Here is a 19,896-nt window from a genome sequence, read left to right as displayed (position 1 = left end):
CTGGCTGTTTTATCTGTGGAAAACATGCCCTTTTTTGCAACTTCCTCATTTGAGATGTTTATTACAAGACTTTATCTGCCTGGTTTCATATTTTTAAAGTATTGATATAGAGACCTTAAAAACAGTTTAATCCTGAGTGATTTAGTGTTACCCACAGCTTTTCTAAGCACAATTAAAGTATAGTTAAAGGTGAGAGGATATGCATATATAGATTCTTTTAATATGAGACTGTATATTTACTTTTGTGTATTATGCAGTCTGCCTTCACATATACATAAGACCTGGTGTGTACAAATCTTACGCAATACTTCTACTAGGCAGAGCACAAATGTATGGGGAGCGTGTTCTCATACTTAAAAATAAGGTCTTCCTCCTAGCAGAAACCTGCCTAAAAACTTGATTTACCATGCTGCCTTCTAGTATCTCTGTGATGTCAGAATCCAGGATTTTCCAGAAGAAAACTGCAACAGAGTACAGTTCTAAACACTCTCTGACATTGTCTTATGCAATGACTCAAGCCAAACTCCAGGAATTTCTCCCAGTATTTCCTGAGATTGCCTTTTGCTGTAAGCTTTAAGTAAATCTAAATATATGATTGGACCCTGGCTTTTAAAGAACATAATTTGTCAGGAAGAGATTTCCTGTTGCATTACAAACATTTATCTTAATTCTACATATTTAAGAGGTTTCTAAAATGAAGTTCCATTAGTTTAGGGAGAAATATGATACTGCTTTCATATCGCAGATATGAGAGTCTATAAATTCTTCCTGCTTTGGTGTAACTGAAATGCCACTGAAGCCTGTTTCATTATTCTTCCTCACTTCATCTGGCTAAACTGGGCTATGAGTTAGACTCTAGCTTACCTGTCCATCTATGAAGTATTAGTTAACAGATTGCCTGCTATTACTAAGCACTTCAACAGCAGAGAGGATACTATACTGTGTGGCTGGTAGTAAGCATTAATGCAGATATGCAAAATGTGGCTAAACAATGCCCTCGTGCCTGAGAACTGAGGAGGTGGGTGCTATTTTGGAGGGCAGCAATGTGGAGGTACACATTCCTTATTTCTTTCCCCTCTGCTTGCTTTGGAGTTTGCTGCTTTGTGTTTTTTAGACAAATCTTTCAAGTAGAGGGAATACAATTAAGCATTTATCTTCATTTGATTAATCTGGGTTTTTCTATTAAATGCAACACTAATGGTATGTTGCAAAATGGTTCACAAAATGGACCTACTCCCAAGAGGTGTTTGGCATCCCCAAAAGGATGAAATTCTTTTAATAGACTCCTGGCTAAAGAACTGAACAGATCCTGCCTTCTTCTTTTTATGGGAAGAGAAATTTGTGAGAGCAAACTTTGAGGCCATGGCAATTCAGTGATCAAAAACTGAATAAGAAGATAAGAATGCCAGAATCCTAAACTCACTGTGCAGTCTCCAACAAATATTTCTCTGGCAATGAAGCTCCTAAGTCAGTGTTACTTGTGAAAATTCATCACGATGGTCTGATTTTTTAGAGGCAAGAATGTTAAGAGGTTTAAGAGGTTATGTTCATGCAATGGTCTGAATAGGTAAGATATAATGGTGCTGTTATTAATGCTAATAACTTATTTGAACTCCTATGGCAAGTCTCTCTCAGCCTTCCTTTGGCTTTGCAAGATATTTTGGAAGGGCCATCTTTTCTTTAGTAGGAATTGTTTTATTTTGATAAAAACAAAACAGAAAAAGGGTTTCTTTTTTAAATGAAGGACGTCCTCATTTAATGAGGCTTGAAGTGTTTACAGGTGTTTCCTCATAAGTTCAAATTTAGTGGCCCCAGGGAGTTGAGATTCTCATAAGGCAGGAGCAAACATTCAAGTTTTGTATTTTAAAAGTGTTGCACATTTAAAGGGCCAGGCAGACATGGTGTGTGGGCTGGTTCAGTCTAGCCAAAGTGTATGAAGCCAATAGTTACGCCATCCGAAGCAGCAGAATGCTGTCTGAAGTGAAACAAGACCATCCTTAGTGCCAAAGAAGGTCAAAATCTTACACACTACTTCTGTTTTTTCTGATGTACAACCTTTTGACCTAATTTTGCAAATCTATGGTAAAAGCCCCATGAGTGGCATGTTCCAGGTTTGATTGTTTGTTCAAATACATTTCAGTGATATTGAGTGCCTTTTTGTGCATAATATCTTCCAGAGTTCACTGCTCTTGGAGGAACTGTTTAGCATCATGAAGAACAACACAGAGCAAGGGAAAATATAGAAGTGGTTGTGGTTGGAGGATGTGATGACATCACAGGGTTCAGCGGGAACATGGGTCTTTTAAAAAGCTGAAAGAAACATCCTGACAGTCAGTTGTCACATCCCCGTAAAGGAGTCAAACACACGTTAGCTATTAAAAAGCCAAACTATCTTCATCAAAGAGAAAAAAAGACTCCATCCTGACACAGAATATGCACTGGCAAAAATGTAAGTGAGCTCTGATTTGTTTTTCATAACTGCGATAAAAGCTGAAGATTGTAATGAATAAGTAAGCATTAGCATAGCATGGGAGACAGTACTCGCGAAGAGATGTATGGCTGAAGAGAGGTAAATGATAAGGCATGATGCTAATTTTCCAGGAGGGATATTAACACAGGGCGGCATTGCTGCTTTGTTGGCATTCACCACTATGAATCAAGTGGGAGACTATGATTCATAAAAACAATAACAGGATGCAGGTATTATATCAAAGGTTACAGTGGTTACATACCAGAAAATTTTCCTTTTTAAAAGTGAAACCTGTGAGAACTCTTATTTCTTTGCCTTTTTTGATATGTACTTTTTTCAACTAATAAAAAAGATAAGGAACAAAGCAGTTGAGGGCAATACAGTTATGACTTTACAGGAAATCAGTTTTCTTGTTTTCAAGATAATTTCACTCCTCTTGGCCCACCTTTGCTCGAATAGTTTACTGATCATAATACAGGTAGGTGTTTGCTTCTTACAAGTTTTTCATTCTCATTCTGGATCTGTAGATGCTGCTCATTTTTCAACTGTGCCGCCATCCTTTGCATTTCACCATGCTGTTCTGTTAACCTGGAATAATACAACACACCTGAATGGAAGAAGCTAATTTCTTAAACATCTGCCAGTCACTTATCTGATATGGAACTAACATTAATCTTCTGATTATATAATAGCTTTTAGGTTAGGTTGTTCAGAGGTTAGTTTACTATGCATATGCCTTTCTGAGCTTATTAGCAGTAAGTCTGTTTTCTCTGTTACGGATTTCTCCTTTTTTTCAGTTGAACACTTTGGAAGCTCAAATATGTATTTGTGAAATTATATTGTAGACTGTAACGTTCTGTAGCAAGAAGCTCTGACTGCTTATTCAATCATGTTTCAATCTGTCTGACAAGTATTAAGCAGCAAGCAGGAGCACTATGGCAACACACCTTGTTTCCCCTTTATTTTGTGCTGTTTTCAGAATCAGTAGGTATATGATGTGGAGCATACTGCAAGATGATTAGATTCAAATCTTGAACCTAATCTTCCATCTCAGAAGCCCATTAATGGTTTGTTTGGGGGCGGAGGGGGGTCTGCAATGACAAAGCAATACTAACAAACTGATGTTTTGGGTAGAACAAAATCGGTAACTGAATTGGTATTTTTTTCTTTGACATGTGCAGTGCTTTCAAAGGTAAACAGGAATTACAAGCCTGCATGAGAAGAGATCAAAACCTGTATCTTGATGTCAGCCATTCCCTGTTGATCATTTCTAGGCAAGAAACTTCTGGCCAATACCTGCCTGTCCCTCCATGCCCCCTGAGCTTCTCAAGCCTTGAGCCTCCCGTTATAGCAATGTTTCCTGGCTGTTTTGAAAGCCTGCATGAGACATAGTAACTGCCCTAATTTGGCTTCTGTTGCTTTTCACAGAGGTCAGATGAAGCAGCCAGTGGAGTGGCCAGACTCCTCTCTGACTCCTGGGCTGGTTGCTAGAGCAGCCTGGCGTTATGTTTACTAAGACACAGAAGGGGCTGAGGGGAAATTTCTGTAGGTGGCTGCCTGGCTGAGTCTGTGCTCACTGTTGGCATTTGCTGCCTTTGTCTGCTGTGTCATTTCATGGTAAGGGTTCCTTTTTCCAACACGGAACTGTTATCTTATTAACCCTGCTTCTTTTCTATACCATTACAGTAATGAAATATGTGCTTTGGCTTTGAAGGTAGACAAGAAGAGTATTCTGATGACTGAGATGCAGGCAGCTTGGGTGCAATTGCCTGCTCTACTGGAGACCTCTGTGTGACTGTAGGTAGATTGCTCAGGTCAGTACAGGTATTCAGGTGCCAGGTCCCAAAGGCTTCAGCGGAAGTTAGACTTCTCAGTATCTCTGTGAGTCTCAATTTGGTGTCTCTGGTGCACCCGTATTTCCTGTTAGTGTGACCAGCTGTGGCCTGAAGTTTGCTGCACCATCTGGTTCAAACCACCTGTGACCACGTGGATGTCCCAGTGCCCACATGCGAGCCATTGGCTTGCTCTAAAGTATAAATTGATGCAGAGGCAGTATGGGTGACCAGAAAACTTGGTGTGTGCTTGCATGAGCCTTAGGCTAATGTGAGAGCATAAAAGCCCTGCTCTGCTCCCTACCTAGGAAATGGGAGGAGCTTTCCTCTGCCATGCAGAGAGTTTCAGTACAATTAAAACCAAATTGAGTTACTCAGGTATTCTGGCAAAAAGGCATCCTGGATAGATGGGCAATAAGTCTGTGGGGAGCTTCTGAGGAGTGGGTGAAGCTTTTCCCCAAGTATGGGACAAAACATCCCATATTCGGTGTAGAAACAGATGGCTCTAATCCTGGCAAGAGCAACTGTTTTGTTTTGCACACCTGTGGTACTGTGCTGCCAGACACCCAGGTGAATGAGACCTAGGCTGACATCTAGCCATGCACTCCCAGGAACGGATGTCAGGGTTTGACATTTCTCACCCTGCAGGTAAACTACTTCCCTGTGGTTTAAGCTGCTGTATTATGGAGTAACCAGACTAGAGAGGCATACGACCATGTACTGGGGCATATGTAAAAGACACTTTTATATTGCTTGGGATCTGTCAGAGAGAGCAGGGATGCTGCAATAACTGAGCCAGAAGGAAGACAAATGGAGGCACAAACTGAAGTACCAGTGAAAGTCAACTGGAGTCAGGCGTTTAATTTCCTAAGGCTTCTTTGCAAATTTTGTAGTATGGACCTGGTTTCTGGAGGAGACTGGATTGAAAAACAAGACAATTATTAAGTCCAACTTTACATGCTTAAGCAGCAGGATGACTAGGGTATATGGGGCTATGAGTAGGTTATGTACCATTGTGTTGCTAGAGGAAATGAAGGGCATGCTGAATGCCAAGGCATTCCTGCCTGACCAGTACAGAGTTGGTTCCCCAGCCAGAGCTGCATTTGCAATTCCAGTCAAGCGCAGTGCCAGCTTGAAAGCAAAGGCAGAGGCAGAAATTTTTGTTCTATCTGTGCCTGTGTGAAAGGTGACTACATAGAAGTCCTGGCAACCTCTTCCATCAGGATATGTTGACTTGGATTAAAATTGGTTTTTAGCTAAATAGGAGGTTTCAAAAGGAATGGTATCATTTCCATACGTTTTCCCCACCTATAAAAATAAAACACAACAACAACAACAAAACTCCACCAAAGAACAAAAAACTCTCCCAAACCCAAGCCCAAGAGTGACACAAGAACTCATTTAAATAGGTGTGACTTCATCAGAGGGCATTGCTCATGGGCACCTTCTAAAGGGCAGTTTCCTGCTTCTTCAGGGGACCCTTCTGTAGAAAGGCCTGCAGGAACAGAAGGAAAACTAACAGACCTTGCCCTCAGCTGCTATGGTCAGAGACTCTTGTCCTCCAGGGAGTCTCGCATGGCTGGCCCTGCACACTGGAAATCGTTCCCTCAGGGTCACGGCCCAGTGCACTTCTTTGCAGGAGTGGGGCCCAGAGCTTCCGCTCAGCAAAACCCCAGAGAGTGTCTCAGCCTGAAAGCATCCCCTCCCACGGCAGAAGCAAAGTGACTGGTCGGGGCTTCCCAGCTTTTGGCAGGATTCTGCTGAATGGAAGCAGGCCTGCTCTGCAGCCCAGTAATCCTTCAGGGATGGGAAATTTCTAATGGGCAGCACCAGCCACTTTCCTTTTACGTGTCTTTATGCAGATAGTTACCTCATGTTGTATTTTGAAAACAAAATAAACATACCTTTCATGCAAATGGTTTCTGCTATGAGAGGGTATGCAAGCAGGTTGAAATTCTGCAGGAGTTTCACATTTAGGTGATGCTTTTGGCTAGGTCAAAATGCTTTGGACACTCAACTGTTGCAGTCCAATGGGACTTCTGCACCTAAGGCAGACAATCAGCTATTTAGCTGTTCCACTGACTGCTTGGATTCCCATGCAACTGAGATATGTGAATCTGCACCCTTGAAAACCTCTTCCCAAATGCTTTTTAAGTGCATAAAGCCTTTTCTGCCCACAACAGATGTGGGGCTCTATACAGCCTTTCTGAAAGTATCAGATAGTGAGACTGAGAGGTGAAACTGCAATATGCTGCACCTTGTGAGTTTTAATTTTGGTAAAACCCCACTGGGAAAGATGGATAGTATGAAAGTTGAGCCCATCCATGCTTTACAAAGCAGGTGTCAGGCTCTACGAATGACCACATAAGCAATTAAATGGAAAGCTTGTATTACTAAAATGGAAAGAGTATTATGGGCTGGGAGGAATTAGGACATGCGGGTGAGACTTATGGTTAAGACACTTTCTGTCTATCTCAGCTTCCCCTTTGTAATAAGGTTCTCTTGTTCTGAAACAGATAAATTTTAGTAGCCCTCACTGCTACATGGCCAATGCATCCAACTCTTATTTGGCACTTGGAAGCTCTTTTTTTTGTTTTGTTTTGGTTTTTTGTTAGAATAATCAAAGCAGCAGGGGTTACTAACCAGCCTTTCATGTTGTTCCCTGAGTGTCTTCAGATCTCCCCTTGATTTTGTTTCTATCCAGGTGGAAAAATACAAAGTTAACATTTTGTTTGCCAATCTGTAATACCTTCCTTGTGTCAGAACAGAATGTAGGTTCTGCAGGGTGCTCTCCTGGCTTCCACTCGTTTAGATCATCTGGAGGTGTGAAGGGGACCTTTTCTAAAAGGACAGTAGTCAAAAGCATACTGTGCCCCCACGAACGGCACAGGCAGGGTACAAGGGCACATGGATCTGCTAGAATCCAAGCCTAATTTGATTCCTGGCAATCTTCCACAACTGTAGATAAACACATGAAAATAAAGATACTGTGCATAATTCTGAAATATACTACTGTCAAACTAACATGTTTCACTGACTTCGGTAGTTGAAGTGCTATGTAAGAGAGCCAAAAGAGACATAGTCAAATGCTATACTGAGTTGTTGGTAAGCAAGTGAAATATTTAGTCTATTGATTTAATTATGCTCAGAACCCTCCTGAGTTCATTTCCTTATGCTGAGCAATGAACCATCACTCGGCTCTTTTGCTCATGCTCTGAGTTCTTCTGTTTATTGTAGAGCAGATTCTCTGCTCAGATGTTTGCTTAGTGCTTTGCGTTTAACTAAATCTTTATTGAAATACCCACCTGTAGTGCGATAAACAGTATAGACAATAATCCACTCCAGTTTTCCTCATCAGGGTTGTATACAAAAAATAATGGTAACACCTGGAAGGAGATTTGGGATGTGTCAGATGCACAAAAAGAGCTGCATGTTCAGTCCTTCAAATGGGCCTTGACGTGCAAACCTGGGGCCTCAAGACATACCATTTCAGATGGGAAGGCTATTGACATGATAATGCAGCAAGCAATAGCCAAATGGAATACCTATCAGATAAACATTTTCTGAGCTGTTTCGTTATTTATTTGGCAATGCTGTACACATGATTTTGTGTCTGAGCACAGTATGGCAGGTTATTAATTCTCACAGCCAGCCAGAGAATGTATTAGTCAGGTCTGTATTAGTCAATTTAGGCAGGGACCTGGTATTTACTAGCCACCCAAGCCCGTTACCACCAACACAACTTGCTAAGATGGATCTTCGTAGAAATAATTGATTTTTGTTTCCAAGGGCATGAGTTGCAGATGGGTCACTTCAGAGTGTTTCACTTTTGACTGATCAGTCGGATTGTTTAAAAAAGGGACACACTCTGGAGGATGCTGAGGGCTAGGGATGAAGTTGAAATGAAGAATCTTTCTCCTGAGTGACTCCCTGTCATGTTACTATCTGGGATCTTGGACAGTTAAATGAATTTCAGTGCTTTGTTTCCGTGCCCTGGACTTACCACAAAGCAGAGACATAGAAAGATCCCTCTGTTTTTTCACTCTTAGTAACATATTGAGGGAAACAGTGTAATTACCCAGCAAATAAGGATGGGATCATCATCTCTGGTCATGGCTAGGGAATCCTCATTCTGCAATGCACTTTAAGCCTCCTGGCTCGATGGCTTTGCTTGAGGGAGCACAGAGACCTGAACAAGTACTACACTATTTACTGCCTTGCATAAATGGGTACTGGTGGTGTGATTAGAGTCAAAGCATCCAAGCTCTGGCTGCGGCCATGAGAATGGCTGCAGTTGGACTACCTTTCCAGCACCACCTAAATACCGTTGTGGGGACTGGCAGGTTGTTGTCCTAGGAGCAGTACAAACACAAGAAAACCAAAAGGAATAAGGACTGTTTTTCTCCTGGTTGTATAGATTTGTAAAGTTCTGAGTTTTCAAGGGGAATCTAACTTGCCTAAGGACTCCAGATCCTCCTTTGCAGGGATTTCTAAAACTACTGAAAAGTGCTTTTGTCAGTTCTATTAAAGCACGTATCCTTGGGCAGCTGAATAACTTTGGAGATCTACCAGTTGGGTGACACTTCCCTCAACTTTGTACAGGGATCCTGGCAGAGCTAAGAATTGGACTTAGATTTCCTTCTCTTTCCTTTCTGATCCACTACTATGAATGGCTAGCTAGGCTGGATGTAAATACAAGGGAAGCTGATTAAGTACTTCTCATACGAAGAATTGCCTGCCTAGCTGTTAAGAGCTACATTTTATCAAAGTGCTTTTCGCAGTGATCCATGATATACTGTGGAACATTATCAATATCACAAAAGAAGCTGTTTCAGTTCTGATGTCAGCTCTGATCACATAATTCATTTCCAAAGCAGCAACAGACCCAAAATAATATTACTGGCTTTAATACTTTAAAAAAAATATTTTTGAAGGCTTCTGTATCTGAAGTTAATGTAAAATTCAGACAACTATGGTGAAATATTTAGTCCCTTGCTAAATGGGCATTGATATCTTATTGTAAAAAGGTTCTGATTAGAGTCTAAGCATCCAAGTAGTGTATACAAAGCTAAGCCACTTTTTTCTTTTTATTAGCCAAAGTTCACTGTGTGTGATAAAAATGTCAGCAGCTGCCTATGTAATTTGGTTTTCAATATCCAAGCCAGAAACTCACTAGTTTGTTAATTGAAATCTAAATTTTTCTTGTTATTCAAGTTACTGTTTGCTTTTTGGTGTTACTGCAAATAAGAAAAAGTTTTCTATTGTGTTTCTTTTAAATTTTTTATTATACTGGGGGTGAAAGAAGAAAAGAGAAAAATATTTACACTGTTAACACTGATCAATTGATAAGCTTATCACATGTCAGTGTGTGAGCAAAGAAACAGTAAATCTTCTGAAACAGTGACGAGTGTGTCATTTGCTGTTGCAGGCAGGCAGTCATGCAAACTCTTAAAGATTAGCAGTGTATTTCAAACAGAAAAGTGGCCTGATGGGAAATCATTCTGACTTGTTTGGAAGGATGAAGGTTTAAACTGATCTGTAGTTCATGTGTGTGTGAAGGCCAGTGGTGCTAATACGAAGTTTAGTGATCTGAAACTTGTCACACTTCAATACTTGTAGTCTTCCAACAGCTGTTTTGCCATTATCTTCCCTCCAATTTCAGCAATGGTTAAATAAAAATTTAGAGGAAGATGATTTTGAAGTTGCTTGGTTTAATTGTTTGGCAATGTCTTGGTATGCTTTCCCTGTCTGATCTTTTACTCAGACCCATTGGCTATGCCTGCTATGTTCAGCACAACTTGGACTCACACTCAACAGGTACAAACCAATTGGCAGAGGGATAACCAATGTAGAGAGATGAGTGTGTTGACCTTAACAACAACACTAATGGAGTTGTCAAATCTTCATCCAGAGTCCACTGAAACTGGCAACCTTCAACCTTGTCTGTGCAGTCTGGACACTTTCAGGCTGAGTTGCAGAGCGGCCTGGAATCAAACATCATTATGGGCTTTCTTCTGTTGTCACTTGGTAGAGCTAGTGGGACTGCTGCATTTGGTAGCTTTTCGTTAGCTGTTGTGTTATCCAGCCACTTTGAAAGATTACTCAAAAGTCTTCAAGGTTTGTGCTAGGCTTTTCAAACATTCAAACAATACAATAATTGATAACATTGATGAAAGGAGTCTGAGCGTATACACACACCATGGATTTGTAAGACAACCTGACAAAAGCATTGCAATGAGCTAAAATATATTTACACATAGGAACTATTGCAAAGCTCCTACTGGTTGGATTAGACTCCTTCTCTTCTTTCTTGATTTCTGACACTTCATACTGCTCCAACTTCAGAGAGCAGTTGCAAATTAAGGAACAGCATAAGGCTGTTCTGTGGTCCTTGAACAGTATGAGACAAGCTAGAACACAGTGGGCACTTGAACACTGGAGCACATGTGCTGCTATTCCTTTTATTTTTTTGAATGGAATTTAGGCATGCAGACCTCGGTGCATTTGCAGCTTATGACTTAAATAAAAATATAATTGAAACTAGGTCCAAGGCAGCCTTCATAGTTTATTAAGACAACCCTGGTATAAGAAGTTAGAGACTACTGAATCCAAGTACTTCCTTTACAAGGATATTTTAATTGTCATTGTTTCTCAAAATGCTTTTATTTTTAAAGGATCATATTTCTTTTGTTTTATGAGGAATTGTACACTGAAGCCAAAAGTCATTTTGCTGTGGTTCATCTGTAATTCTCAGACTTGGTAAACACTTGAACAGTGGAAAAGCAGCTGTGTTACCATTATTTTTATTTCTGGAGGTCAGCTTGGGGGAACCGAAATATGTTCTGCAGACTTTGGTGTTGGGTTTTTTTTGGTTTTGTTTTTTTGGGTTTTGTTTTTTTTTTTGGTTACTCTGCTTACACCGGAAACTCTGAATAGGTATATTTGTCAGCTTTTACAGTAAATTTCTTCTTTCCCATCCCCCAAACCTGGAGCCAGAAACTGCCATCCTTCCCCACCCTAATTCTGCAAGGACGCCCTTTGAAATCGGTGTGATGACTCAGGGATAAGATACTACCCAAGAGGTACAGTTCTGCCTCTCATGCAATCTATAGCAGAGCTCGTATCTGCTTTGGCAGAGTTGATGTTTTCATGCAGCATAAAGAACAGCAGCAATGTCTGACTCTGATGAGCTTTTCGGTAAAGTACAAATAAATAATTTCCAAATGTAAATAAATCACTTATAAGACCAAGCAAGCACCTTTGTGATGGTCTTTATTTCAGACCTCCTGCCTAGTATTCAGCTCCTTTTCAGAGTTCTCAGTACAGTTCATACTACAGCACTTTTTAGCATTGTCTATTGTTTGCACTCAGATAAATTAATAACAATTAAATTTAAAAAGCAAAATGTGAACTGTATTAAAAGCCCTTGTGGATGCTTGTATGCAGAATTAAAGTGACCTTAATTTTCTTTGTTAACTGCATTTCCAAAGCCACAGGATTCATGAGAATGCAAGTAACCCACTTCAAAGTCCCACAAAGAATGTCCACAGAAAGCAAAGGTAGATCAGGCAAAGGCTGAAAAATCATCTTTTCTTCAGCTACTATTTTAAAGCAAAGTATTTTCCCAATATCCATAAAGGTAACAAAGACAACAGTTCAATACATAAATGTAGTGCTGTCTGGTACTAAAAGTATTTATAATGACCAATCAAGATTTCATGATTAAATGGTATGTAGTGACGCAGAAAGAGTTAATGGTAGAGCAAAGTTGAAGGGAAGGAAGTACTTCATTTTTTTAAAAAAGAAATTAAAGCAGAAATGTTATATTCTGTTAAATATTTTTTGAGTTTGACTTACAATGTCTGTATTAAGACTCAGTTTTTCTCCCCCCAGAAAGGTGTAACAGAAACATCTGAGTGTGCATGCATATAATAGCATGTAACTGGGAGAGATGATCAGAAGTAAAATGATTCATCTTGTTCTGTGATGTGAAGCACAGAATGTAAATCTGAAAAAATGCTTCCTGGGTGGAATAATATTTTAAGTTTAAGATTTGAGCTGGATATCCACCTGTACTTCATAAAGCCAAAGACCATTTGCGATCTTTAGAAATGGAAACTTATCAATTAGCATATTTACAAATGAAAGTGCAGTAAAAAGGGGCAGGTAGCCACTACTGCTATCAGTGGGTTTACAAATATCAGGCCTCCCTGAGCTTTGATATCCTATGATTTCCTTCTGCTATCAATTGCCTCCAAATACTTCATGTGAACTATGGGTTGATAATATTGCCTTATGAAGAACTGTGCTTCCTCTACTTTCACTTGTCACAAGGCTTTGCGATAGGCTTTTTTAGCTGGCCGTAAGTTTGACTTTTCAAAATGGTTCAGAGTTTATGGGTATAAGCTCTGAGATGTGTTGTCAATATAATGCCCCAGCTCGCTCACTTATAAACCTCCTGGCCAGGCTATGAGCAAAGCTCTGTTTGGAACAGAAACATGACTCTGGTCCAGGATGGCACTTAAGTATACATGCTTGTTCTCAAAAGCTATGAGGTATGCATGTCGTGAGTTAAATGGCTTTCCAGATGAGGATGCTTTTCTAATTTGGATTGCATTTATAGCTTGCATCTAAGTCAGAATATAATGTATTTCTTTTGAATATCTAATCTATACTTTTTAATGTATCTACTTGGCCAGCAATTATGTTATGTCATAGGCTAGATATCTACTAACCAATCTGTATTATACGCCTGTTGGATGTATTCAGTCTGATTTGTCCTTCAGGTGGGTGTAAATAGCTGCACTGCAGCTGAGTGGCACTGAAGCAACATAAAGCAGATACACACAAGTGAAGTCAGGAGGAATAAAATAAACATGCTATTTTTGTCAGAAGCCTAAAGAAAACAGAATTTCAGGCTCAGGGATTAAGGAGAGAAAAAAAAAAGTAGAACACCACAATTAACAGATTTAAACCTCATTGGAGGCAGTAGAATGAAAGGTTTAGTCTAGAGACAGTTTGAGGAAAACCAACTTTTGTATGTTGCCTCTCTATTTTTGTTTTTTGTCTACCTAGTTGGTAAGTTTTGAAGAAGGACACCCTTTTTTACCTCCCTTCAGAGTGTGTGGCTCACCACTACTACTCTGATTTCACACGTGTATAAAATATATCCCCACAGGGAGATGGAGGTCTGTTGATAGCCATTGCTTTTAGGAATGGAGTATTGTGCTCTGCGTAACAGCAGCAACCCCTTTTCCATGTACTACATCCTCCCTGGCTTTCATAGATGTCTAGAGCAATATGCCTATTTATTCAACAGAACATGTTTCTTACACCCTGTGCCTGATAGGACTATAAAAACACCTGCCAGCGTGCCAGGGAAACTGCCAGCTCTGGCTTCCAGACCATCCTGCCTGTGAGACCTGCGCAAGATCTTGTGCTGTGAATTATGTATGAATGCTTTTTTGCAAATAAAGGGGGCTGAGTTTCTCAGTATTGCTGCAGCTATTTAACAGCTGGAGGGAATTGCAGGTGTACACATCTCAGGTTAGGTTGTCCTCGTGATCCATCTGTGTGATCACAGCATCCAAGCAGCAAAGGTAGAGAGAAGGCCTGTGCCATCTGATGTCACGTATGGGCCAAAAGACATCATTAGCTAAGGAAGAAAATGTTTATGAGTCCAGACTCCAGCCACATTGACTAGTACAACCCACAGACAAGCAGGCTGCCATAGGGATTTTGGCTCTGTGCGAATGGTGGGAAAGGAAATTAAATGTCATGTGCACTTTTTTTTTCGCAGCTTCTGCTCCAGAACAGCAGCCGCAGCCTCGCCCATATCAAGGTGTCCGTGTCAAAGAGCCAGTGAAGGAGCTATTGAAAAGGAAACGGGGAAATGTTCATAATGCCAGTGCAATGGCAGCTACAACGGTAGGAGAAAAAACAAACACAGGCGAAAAATTCTTCCTCCGTAGCTAAATGATTGACCAGCCCTGGCACCAGCTGGCAACACTTTGGGAGTGAAAGAAATTTTTGCATCTCTAAAGCATTTTGAAGGCAGTGCAGCCTTGTGTTACCTGGAGATACCATTAAATATATCTTTTCTTTAGGTGGAGTGCCTTTAGGATGCTGTGACCACCTTCAGTCACCATTGACTTAATGGAAGGGTGAAAGTGCTTTGCACTTGGCACGATCTAACTCCTAGGAAGAGAAAGTGGCTTGGAAATTAAGCAGCTTGTTCAAGAGCACAAAAAGAGATCAGCCAGAGCCATCCTTGCCTATCTGCTGCTTAGTTTCAGGCCACCTCTATCTGTCCTCCCAGGAGGAAGCAGATTGGCTGGCTCCTCTCTGAAGAGGAATTCCCTCCGCAACACAAGGTTTAAATACTGTTTAAGGCCTCCTTGACCTGAAGGGACATGTTGACTTTGGCTAGGCCCATGAACAGGGCTGGGGTTATGTGTACTGTCTGCCAGGCTCAGTTCTCCTGGCCCTTCTGTAGAGGCAGGTGGGAACATTCAGGCACTGCCATTAAAGTAGTAGCTGATAATCAGCTGATAATAGCTAATATGCTCTGTCCCTCAGTGCTTCTCAGAGGGGATTGAATTTAATGCTTATGGTGTTAATCCCTGGATATTTTTTTCTCTGTTCTAGGTTGTTTTGCCCCATCAGCCACTTCCTTCCTATTCACCAATGGGTAATGTTTCCCTGACTTTCTAAGTGTTTGTCAGCCCTGCTGCAGGGAAGATTATGCTGAACTAGGCTTTAATCCTCTCCTGTTTTTTAGGCCAGCCTTGCATTGATATGGATGTTGCTGCCTCTGCATTGCCTGTCACAGATGAAGGAGCACTCTGTTCTGGCTGGATCTCCCAGCCCTCTCCCACATCCTTACAGCCTTTAACTCAGTGGACCACTTACCCTGATTATGTGTCCCATGAAGCAGTCAGCTGTCCGTACACAGCAGATATGTATGTTCAGCCTATGTGTCCCAGTTACACACTGGTTGGACCTTCATCTGTTCTGACCTATACTTCTCAACCACTGATCACCAATTTTGCAGTAAGTCAAAAATACCTAGGTATAAATGACAGCAAATTCCCCACCTTCTAGCAAGCGCCATGGGGAATGCCGGATGTAATTCTTATAATTTAATTACTATAATGTTGTGTGTCTTTGTATCCATACCAAATAGTTGTTCTAGCACTGGCCCTGTCTGCACAGTGCTGGACATTAGTATAGTTTGAGCAAGACAAAAAGTTGTGGTTGCACTGAGATCAGGCATACTTTGCTGCCATTTCCCTAGCTCTCTGCACTCCAAATTTTCTGTGTTATTAACACATACACTGTTCTTTGCTGGTGTCCTGGGAAATGAGTCATCTCTCATCAAGAAAGCAGCAGGGCTGCCATTGCCCTGAGTTTGTTCAAGCCTATGAACAGTTATTTACAGTAGGAGAATACTGTTTGCAGTTCAAGGATAATAATGATGAATGTTACATTTACTGTTGTCATCACTTTCAACTTGAGGACCTCGGATTTGGAATACCTGAGGAAGCAGAATTAAAGTAGTTCACTGAGTGAATGCACATTATAGTCAATAAATGCTGTTGTCTGGACAAGTACTTAGGGGACAGTCCCACCAGAGATCTAAGCAGTATCTAGGGGATCCTTCACTATTTAATTCCAAACTTAAAAAAAAAAAAAAAAAGTAAATGAGATTCCAGGAAACGCATCCACCAGGTGAAGCAGGAAGAATGACTTGGCAATGAATTTCTCAAAAATTGCTGTTTAAAGATGGAAGAGCAAGTCCAAAATAACACGTAAACATAGCTGAATATTTGGTTTCAGGCTGAACAAAATCTGTTTGGCTGACCCAAGATGATTTGTTCTTCCTTAGAGGAGAAGAGCAAAGAATTCTGTTTCATTTGAAATCAAGCAGCTTATTTTCCTTTTAATGTTTCAGTTTAGCTGCTGAAACTGACACACCAAATCAGCAAAGGCCCATGCCTGTGGCCTTCACTGGGGAGGAAGGGCTGTTGTTTCAAATGTGACTCTGCCTTGGCTGACAGGGTCTGGTCAGGATGCACTGTTGCAGAGGCCAGAATAAGCTGCCTTCAGCCTTGTGGCAGCAAAGTTGTGCCTGTGCATTCAACTTGCAAGAGAGGCTATCAAAGAAGGCAGTTTTCAGCACAGGATGTAACTGTCTCATGGGCTTACCATGAGGGTGGGAGTGGGAACAGAAAGCTAGAGGGAGCTTGACATGAGTGTGAGCTACTGGCAGCAAGCACCTGGGACACCCACAGCCACCACTCTCATGGGAGCCAGCGTGGGAAAACTGTCACACTCAGTATAATGCTTTACCCAGAGAGACAGGAAAAGGGATGTTAAAAGTGAGACTGAGCATCCTTAGTCTGTTGTTTTGTGTCCTCCCTCTGCCTCACCTGGCCAATTGTTTTACTTTGTTTAATTTTTTTCTATTTTAACAGCCCCGAAGCACCACCCCTGCTGTAGTGCCTCAGCTCGAGGTGACAGATCAGCAGCCAGCTCTCACATACTTCCCATGGGCACAGCCCCTCTCTGCACTGCCAGCCTCCACTTTGCAGTACCAGCCAGCTTCTTCCACGCTTTCTGGGCCACAGTTTGTGCCCTTGCCGATCTCCATTCCTGAACCAGCCCCCCAGGAGCTGGAGGATGCCAGACGAGTCATCGGCACACTGCCCATTGAGAAGCTGCTTCTAGAAGATGAAGACAATGATACGTATGTTTTAAACCATGCTCTCTCTGTTGAAGGGCTTTAAGTTGCACAGCTGGGGCCTGATCCTCACCTACTCAATACTCCACCTGGCACCACAGTGAGTTTTGAGTACAGAGGAAAAGCAGGCTGGGGGGTGGGAACTTTACTTATGATTTTGGTGTCCACCTCTAGCACACCATGACTTGTGTGTTGTGTGAAACTTGCTTTGTCCTGGGGACCAGCACAAGATTTCTCTGCTGTTAGAGTTCCTGCTACCTCTCCCAGGCAGGCTTTTGATACTGCATAGTTCTTGTGCTCAGCATCAGCACGAGGTGACTTTCATCCTCAGACCCAGGGCATGGTCTCAAATTGACATACTATAGTGTAGCCATGGCCAACTGTAGCATTTGGTGAGGGTACGCTTGCCTCTAAACATTGGCAAGACCTAGTTCAATAGGACTGCTTTCCAGAGCTCAGTGTAAATGCCTTGTGTGTGTGTCTTTGCCCTGTCCATGGAGGAACCTCTCTCTGATCTAGGTCACTAGAAAACATTCTTGGGGCCTAAACTGACATTTTTCTTTCCTAAATTGAACTGCTGCTTTGGAAAGTAGGAAAATGTAAAGTGTAGTTTTGTTCTACTGGTACAGGTAGGTGCATTAGTCTGAAGACAAAATGTCAATACAGCTGAACTAAACGCCAGTGCAGTCAGACATCTCTATTTACAGAGCAACACAAAGTAGCCTAGATGAAACGTTTGAGTTCACACAAAGGTGTAACTTGAAGGTCTCACCTTGTCTGCCATTGGAAGACAGCCATGTAGGTGTGGGACGGTGGGTTGGAATCATGGTCTTTCAGCTGCAGAATGTTTTTGGACTCTAAAATATCCATCTTTGAGATGGGGGGGCTGACTTTGTGGCTGGCTGGTAATGCTGCATGTTCTACCAATGGACAGATCCTGGTCCCACTGAAGTCACCGGGAGTTTTGCCTGAGTCAGGATTGCAAGACATGGCCCTATATCAGGAGATCATTGAGAAGACAGGGTCTTCCAAAATCTGGACTTCAATCTAAGAAGGAATTCATGGCATTACTATTAGCCGGCAATACTTTCGTTTGTTCTTTAGCATTTGAGTGTGAAGTCGGTGATGTTGTGCTGAGCCAGGGAACCTTAGTGACTTCTCTTGTGCCTTACTGCTATGGAAAGTTTCTCTGTGCTGTAGTCTCCCAGGGCCACAGGTGCACACATTTTCTTTATAGCTTTCTGTTTTTCTTTCCTGCAGAATGAGTAGCTTTACTTTTTCCTCTGATGCAACTGTAAATGTTGTTGTTGATGTTCAGGAGTGCCACGCCACAGGCAAATATATTTGCAGGACATATATCCCCTTCTAACTCTGTTTATTGTTTTCTTAATCAACAAGGGACTCTTGGCTGGTGAACACAATTTCTCTGGGTTTTTCTGCTTTCTAAAGCCCAGGATCCTTAGGTGATTTTAGTATTTGCGAGACTAACTGCGAAATAATTTATTGCACTGTTTATTACCTGGTGTCCAGCACTCCAGTTGCCACCCAGGCAATATTTCAAGTGACCTTACAGTTTATGCCTGAGTGAGGTTTGCAAGCTCAGGTTGAAAGTCTTGAGGACTTTCAAAGCATATTTTGTTATTTAAAGTTGACAAATCTGGAAGACATAAGCAATAGATCATGTAAGTGATCATAAAGTTGTTTGAAAATAGCAGTAGTTCAGGTGCATTGAAATTAGTGGCTTACATTTGCAGAAAAACCCAGCAAAGAAATTAATTAGAAGGAGCTTAGTTCACCACTGCTTACTCCAGTTTTATAAGTACAAAGACAATCAGTAGGTAAAACTGGGATAATGCAGTTGTGAATCAAGCCTGTGGTTGCTAAGATTGCTTTTAAATTTATGTCACTCCAATGTATGTAAATTCTGTGTGTGAATATAAAACAATGATGAACTGTTTCAGAATTTCTTTCTGGGTTGTTCTGGTTAGAAAAAGAAAAAAATCTTTTTCAATAAAGATCTACAGTAACTTTCATATGCCTAGAGTGTTTTATTTCCTATCCAAAAGGGTAACCCAGCATTGGTGTAGCAAACAATTAGTTCAATAACATATGTACAGGCTAGAACCACAGATTAGCTGTTAGGCTTTCTGCAAATTTTGCACATTAATGCAGACTAAGGAGAAACTCCATGATCCAAATATGGCCAGGAGGCACTGTTTACTCAGCAGTCCTTACTCACAGAAGCACTCCTGCAGTTCAGATGTTAGTTCAATCACTATTATCCTCTATTGGCATCCCTGGGGATGTGTGGGTGTGCAGCCACAGCTAATGCTGAGCTTGACTGAAAATCAGACTAGCCATAAAGTTGCATTTCTACTTCCTGAAATTGCAAGGTGTGGCTCTGGGGTACAAAATTACCTGAGGAAAGAAACCTGCTTACCACCTTCTGACTAAAAAGTATCAAATGTTTCTGTGTGGAGTGAAACAAACCCAGGGGCTGGTGACTGCCTGTTGGATGGCAGTCTCCTGTGCAAAGGGGAATTGCAAAGCTACCTGTGCATGACCGGCGCCCTTGCAAATAGACCTGGGAGAATGCAAGCGACAAGTAGCTCTGTGTAACTCTCTCCAGCTCCAGCCATAAAGCCAGGCAACCAAAGTGAAGTAGTGAAGTGTTTTCCCCGTTGCTAAGGGCCATGTCACCAGCAAGCCCAAAACTGCTATGGGTTGTGACAGCTCTCTGTCTTATGCACAAGATAAGGACTCGGTCCCACTCACAAGTAGTTTTGATAAAGAAGTAGAGCTTAACAGGCTGTTTACAAATACACCATTTAGAAGAGGCTGTTCGTTACCCT

At 41.5% G+C, this 19,896-nt stretch overlaps 1 protein-coding gene across 2 annotated transcripts; it reads left to right on the top strand.

The window, feature by feature from the left end:
• Window positions 1-2,333: 2,333 nt before the first annotated feature.
• Window positions 2,334-19,034, top strand: POU2AF1 (POU class 2 homeobox associating factor 1). Of its 2 annotated transcripts, XM_052786559.1 has the most exons (6): window positions 2,334-2,449; window positions 14,102-14,229; window positions 14,950-14,992; window positions 15,083-15,354; window positions 16,779-17,050; window positions 17,979-19,034. In XM_052786559.1, exons 1-6 carry the CDS (start codon window positions 2,434-2,436, stop codon window positions 17,992-17,994), a joined length of 747 nt encoding a protein of 248 aa, XP_052642519.1. In that variant the 5' UTR covers window positions 2,334-2,433; the 3' UTR covers window positions 17,995-19,034. The 2 variants fall into 2 exon arrangements, with proteins under 2 accessions (XP_052642519.1, XP_052642518.1); XM_052786558.1 differs by having other exon boundaries at window positions 16,779-19,034.
• The last annotated feature ends 862 nt before the right edge of the window (window positions 19,035-19,896 follow it).

The sequence above is a fragment of the Harpia harpyja genome, chromosome 4, assembly GCF_026419915.1.
Source record: "Harpia harpyja isolate bHarHar1 chromosome 4, bHarHar1 primary haplotype, whole genome shotgun sequence".
In the NCBI taxonomy this organism is placed as follows: Eukaryota; Metazoa; Chordata; class Aves; order Accipitriformes; family Accipitridae; genus Harpia; species Harpia harpyja.
Note: the sequence above shows the minus strand (reverse complement) of the source record. Positions and strands in the feature narration are given on the sequence as shown.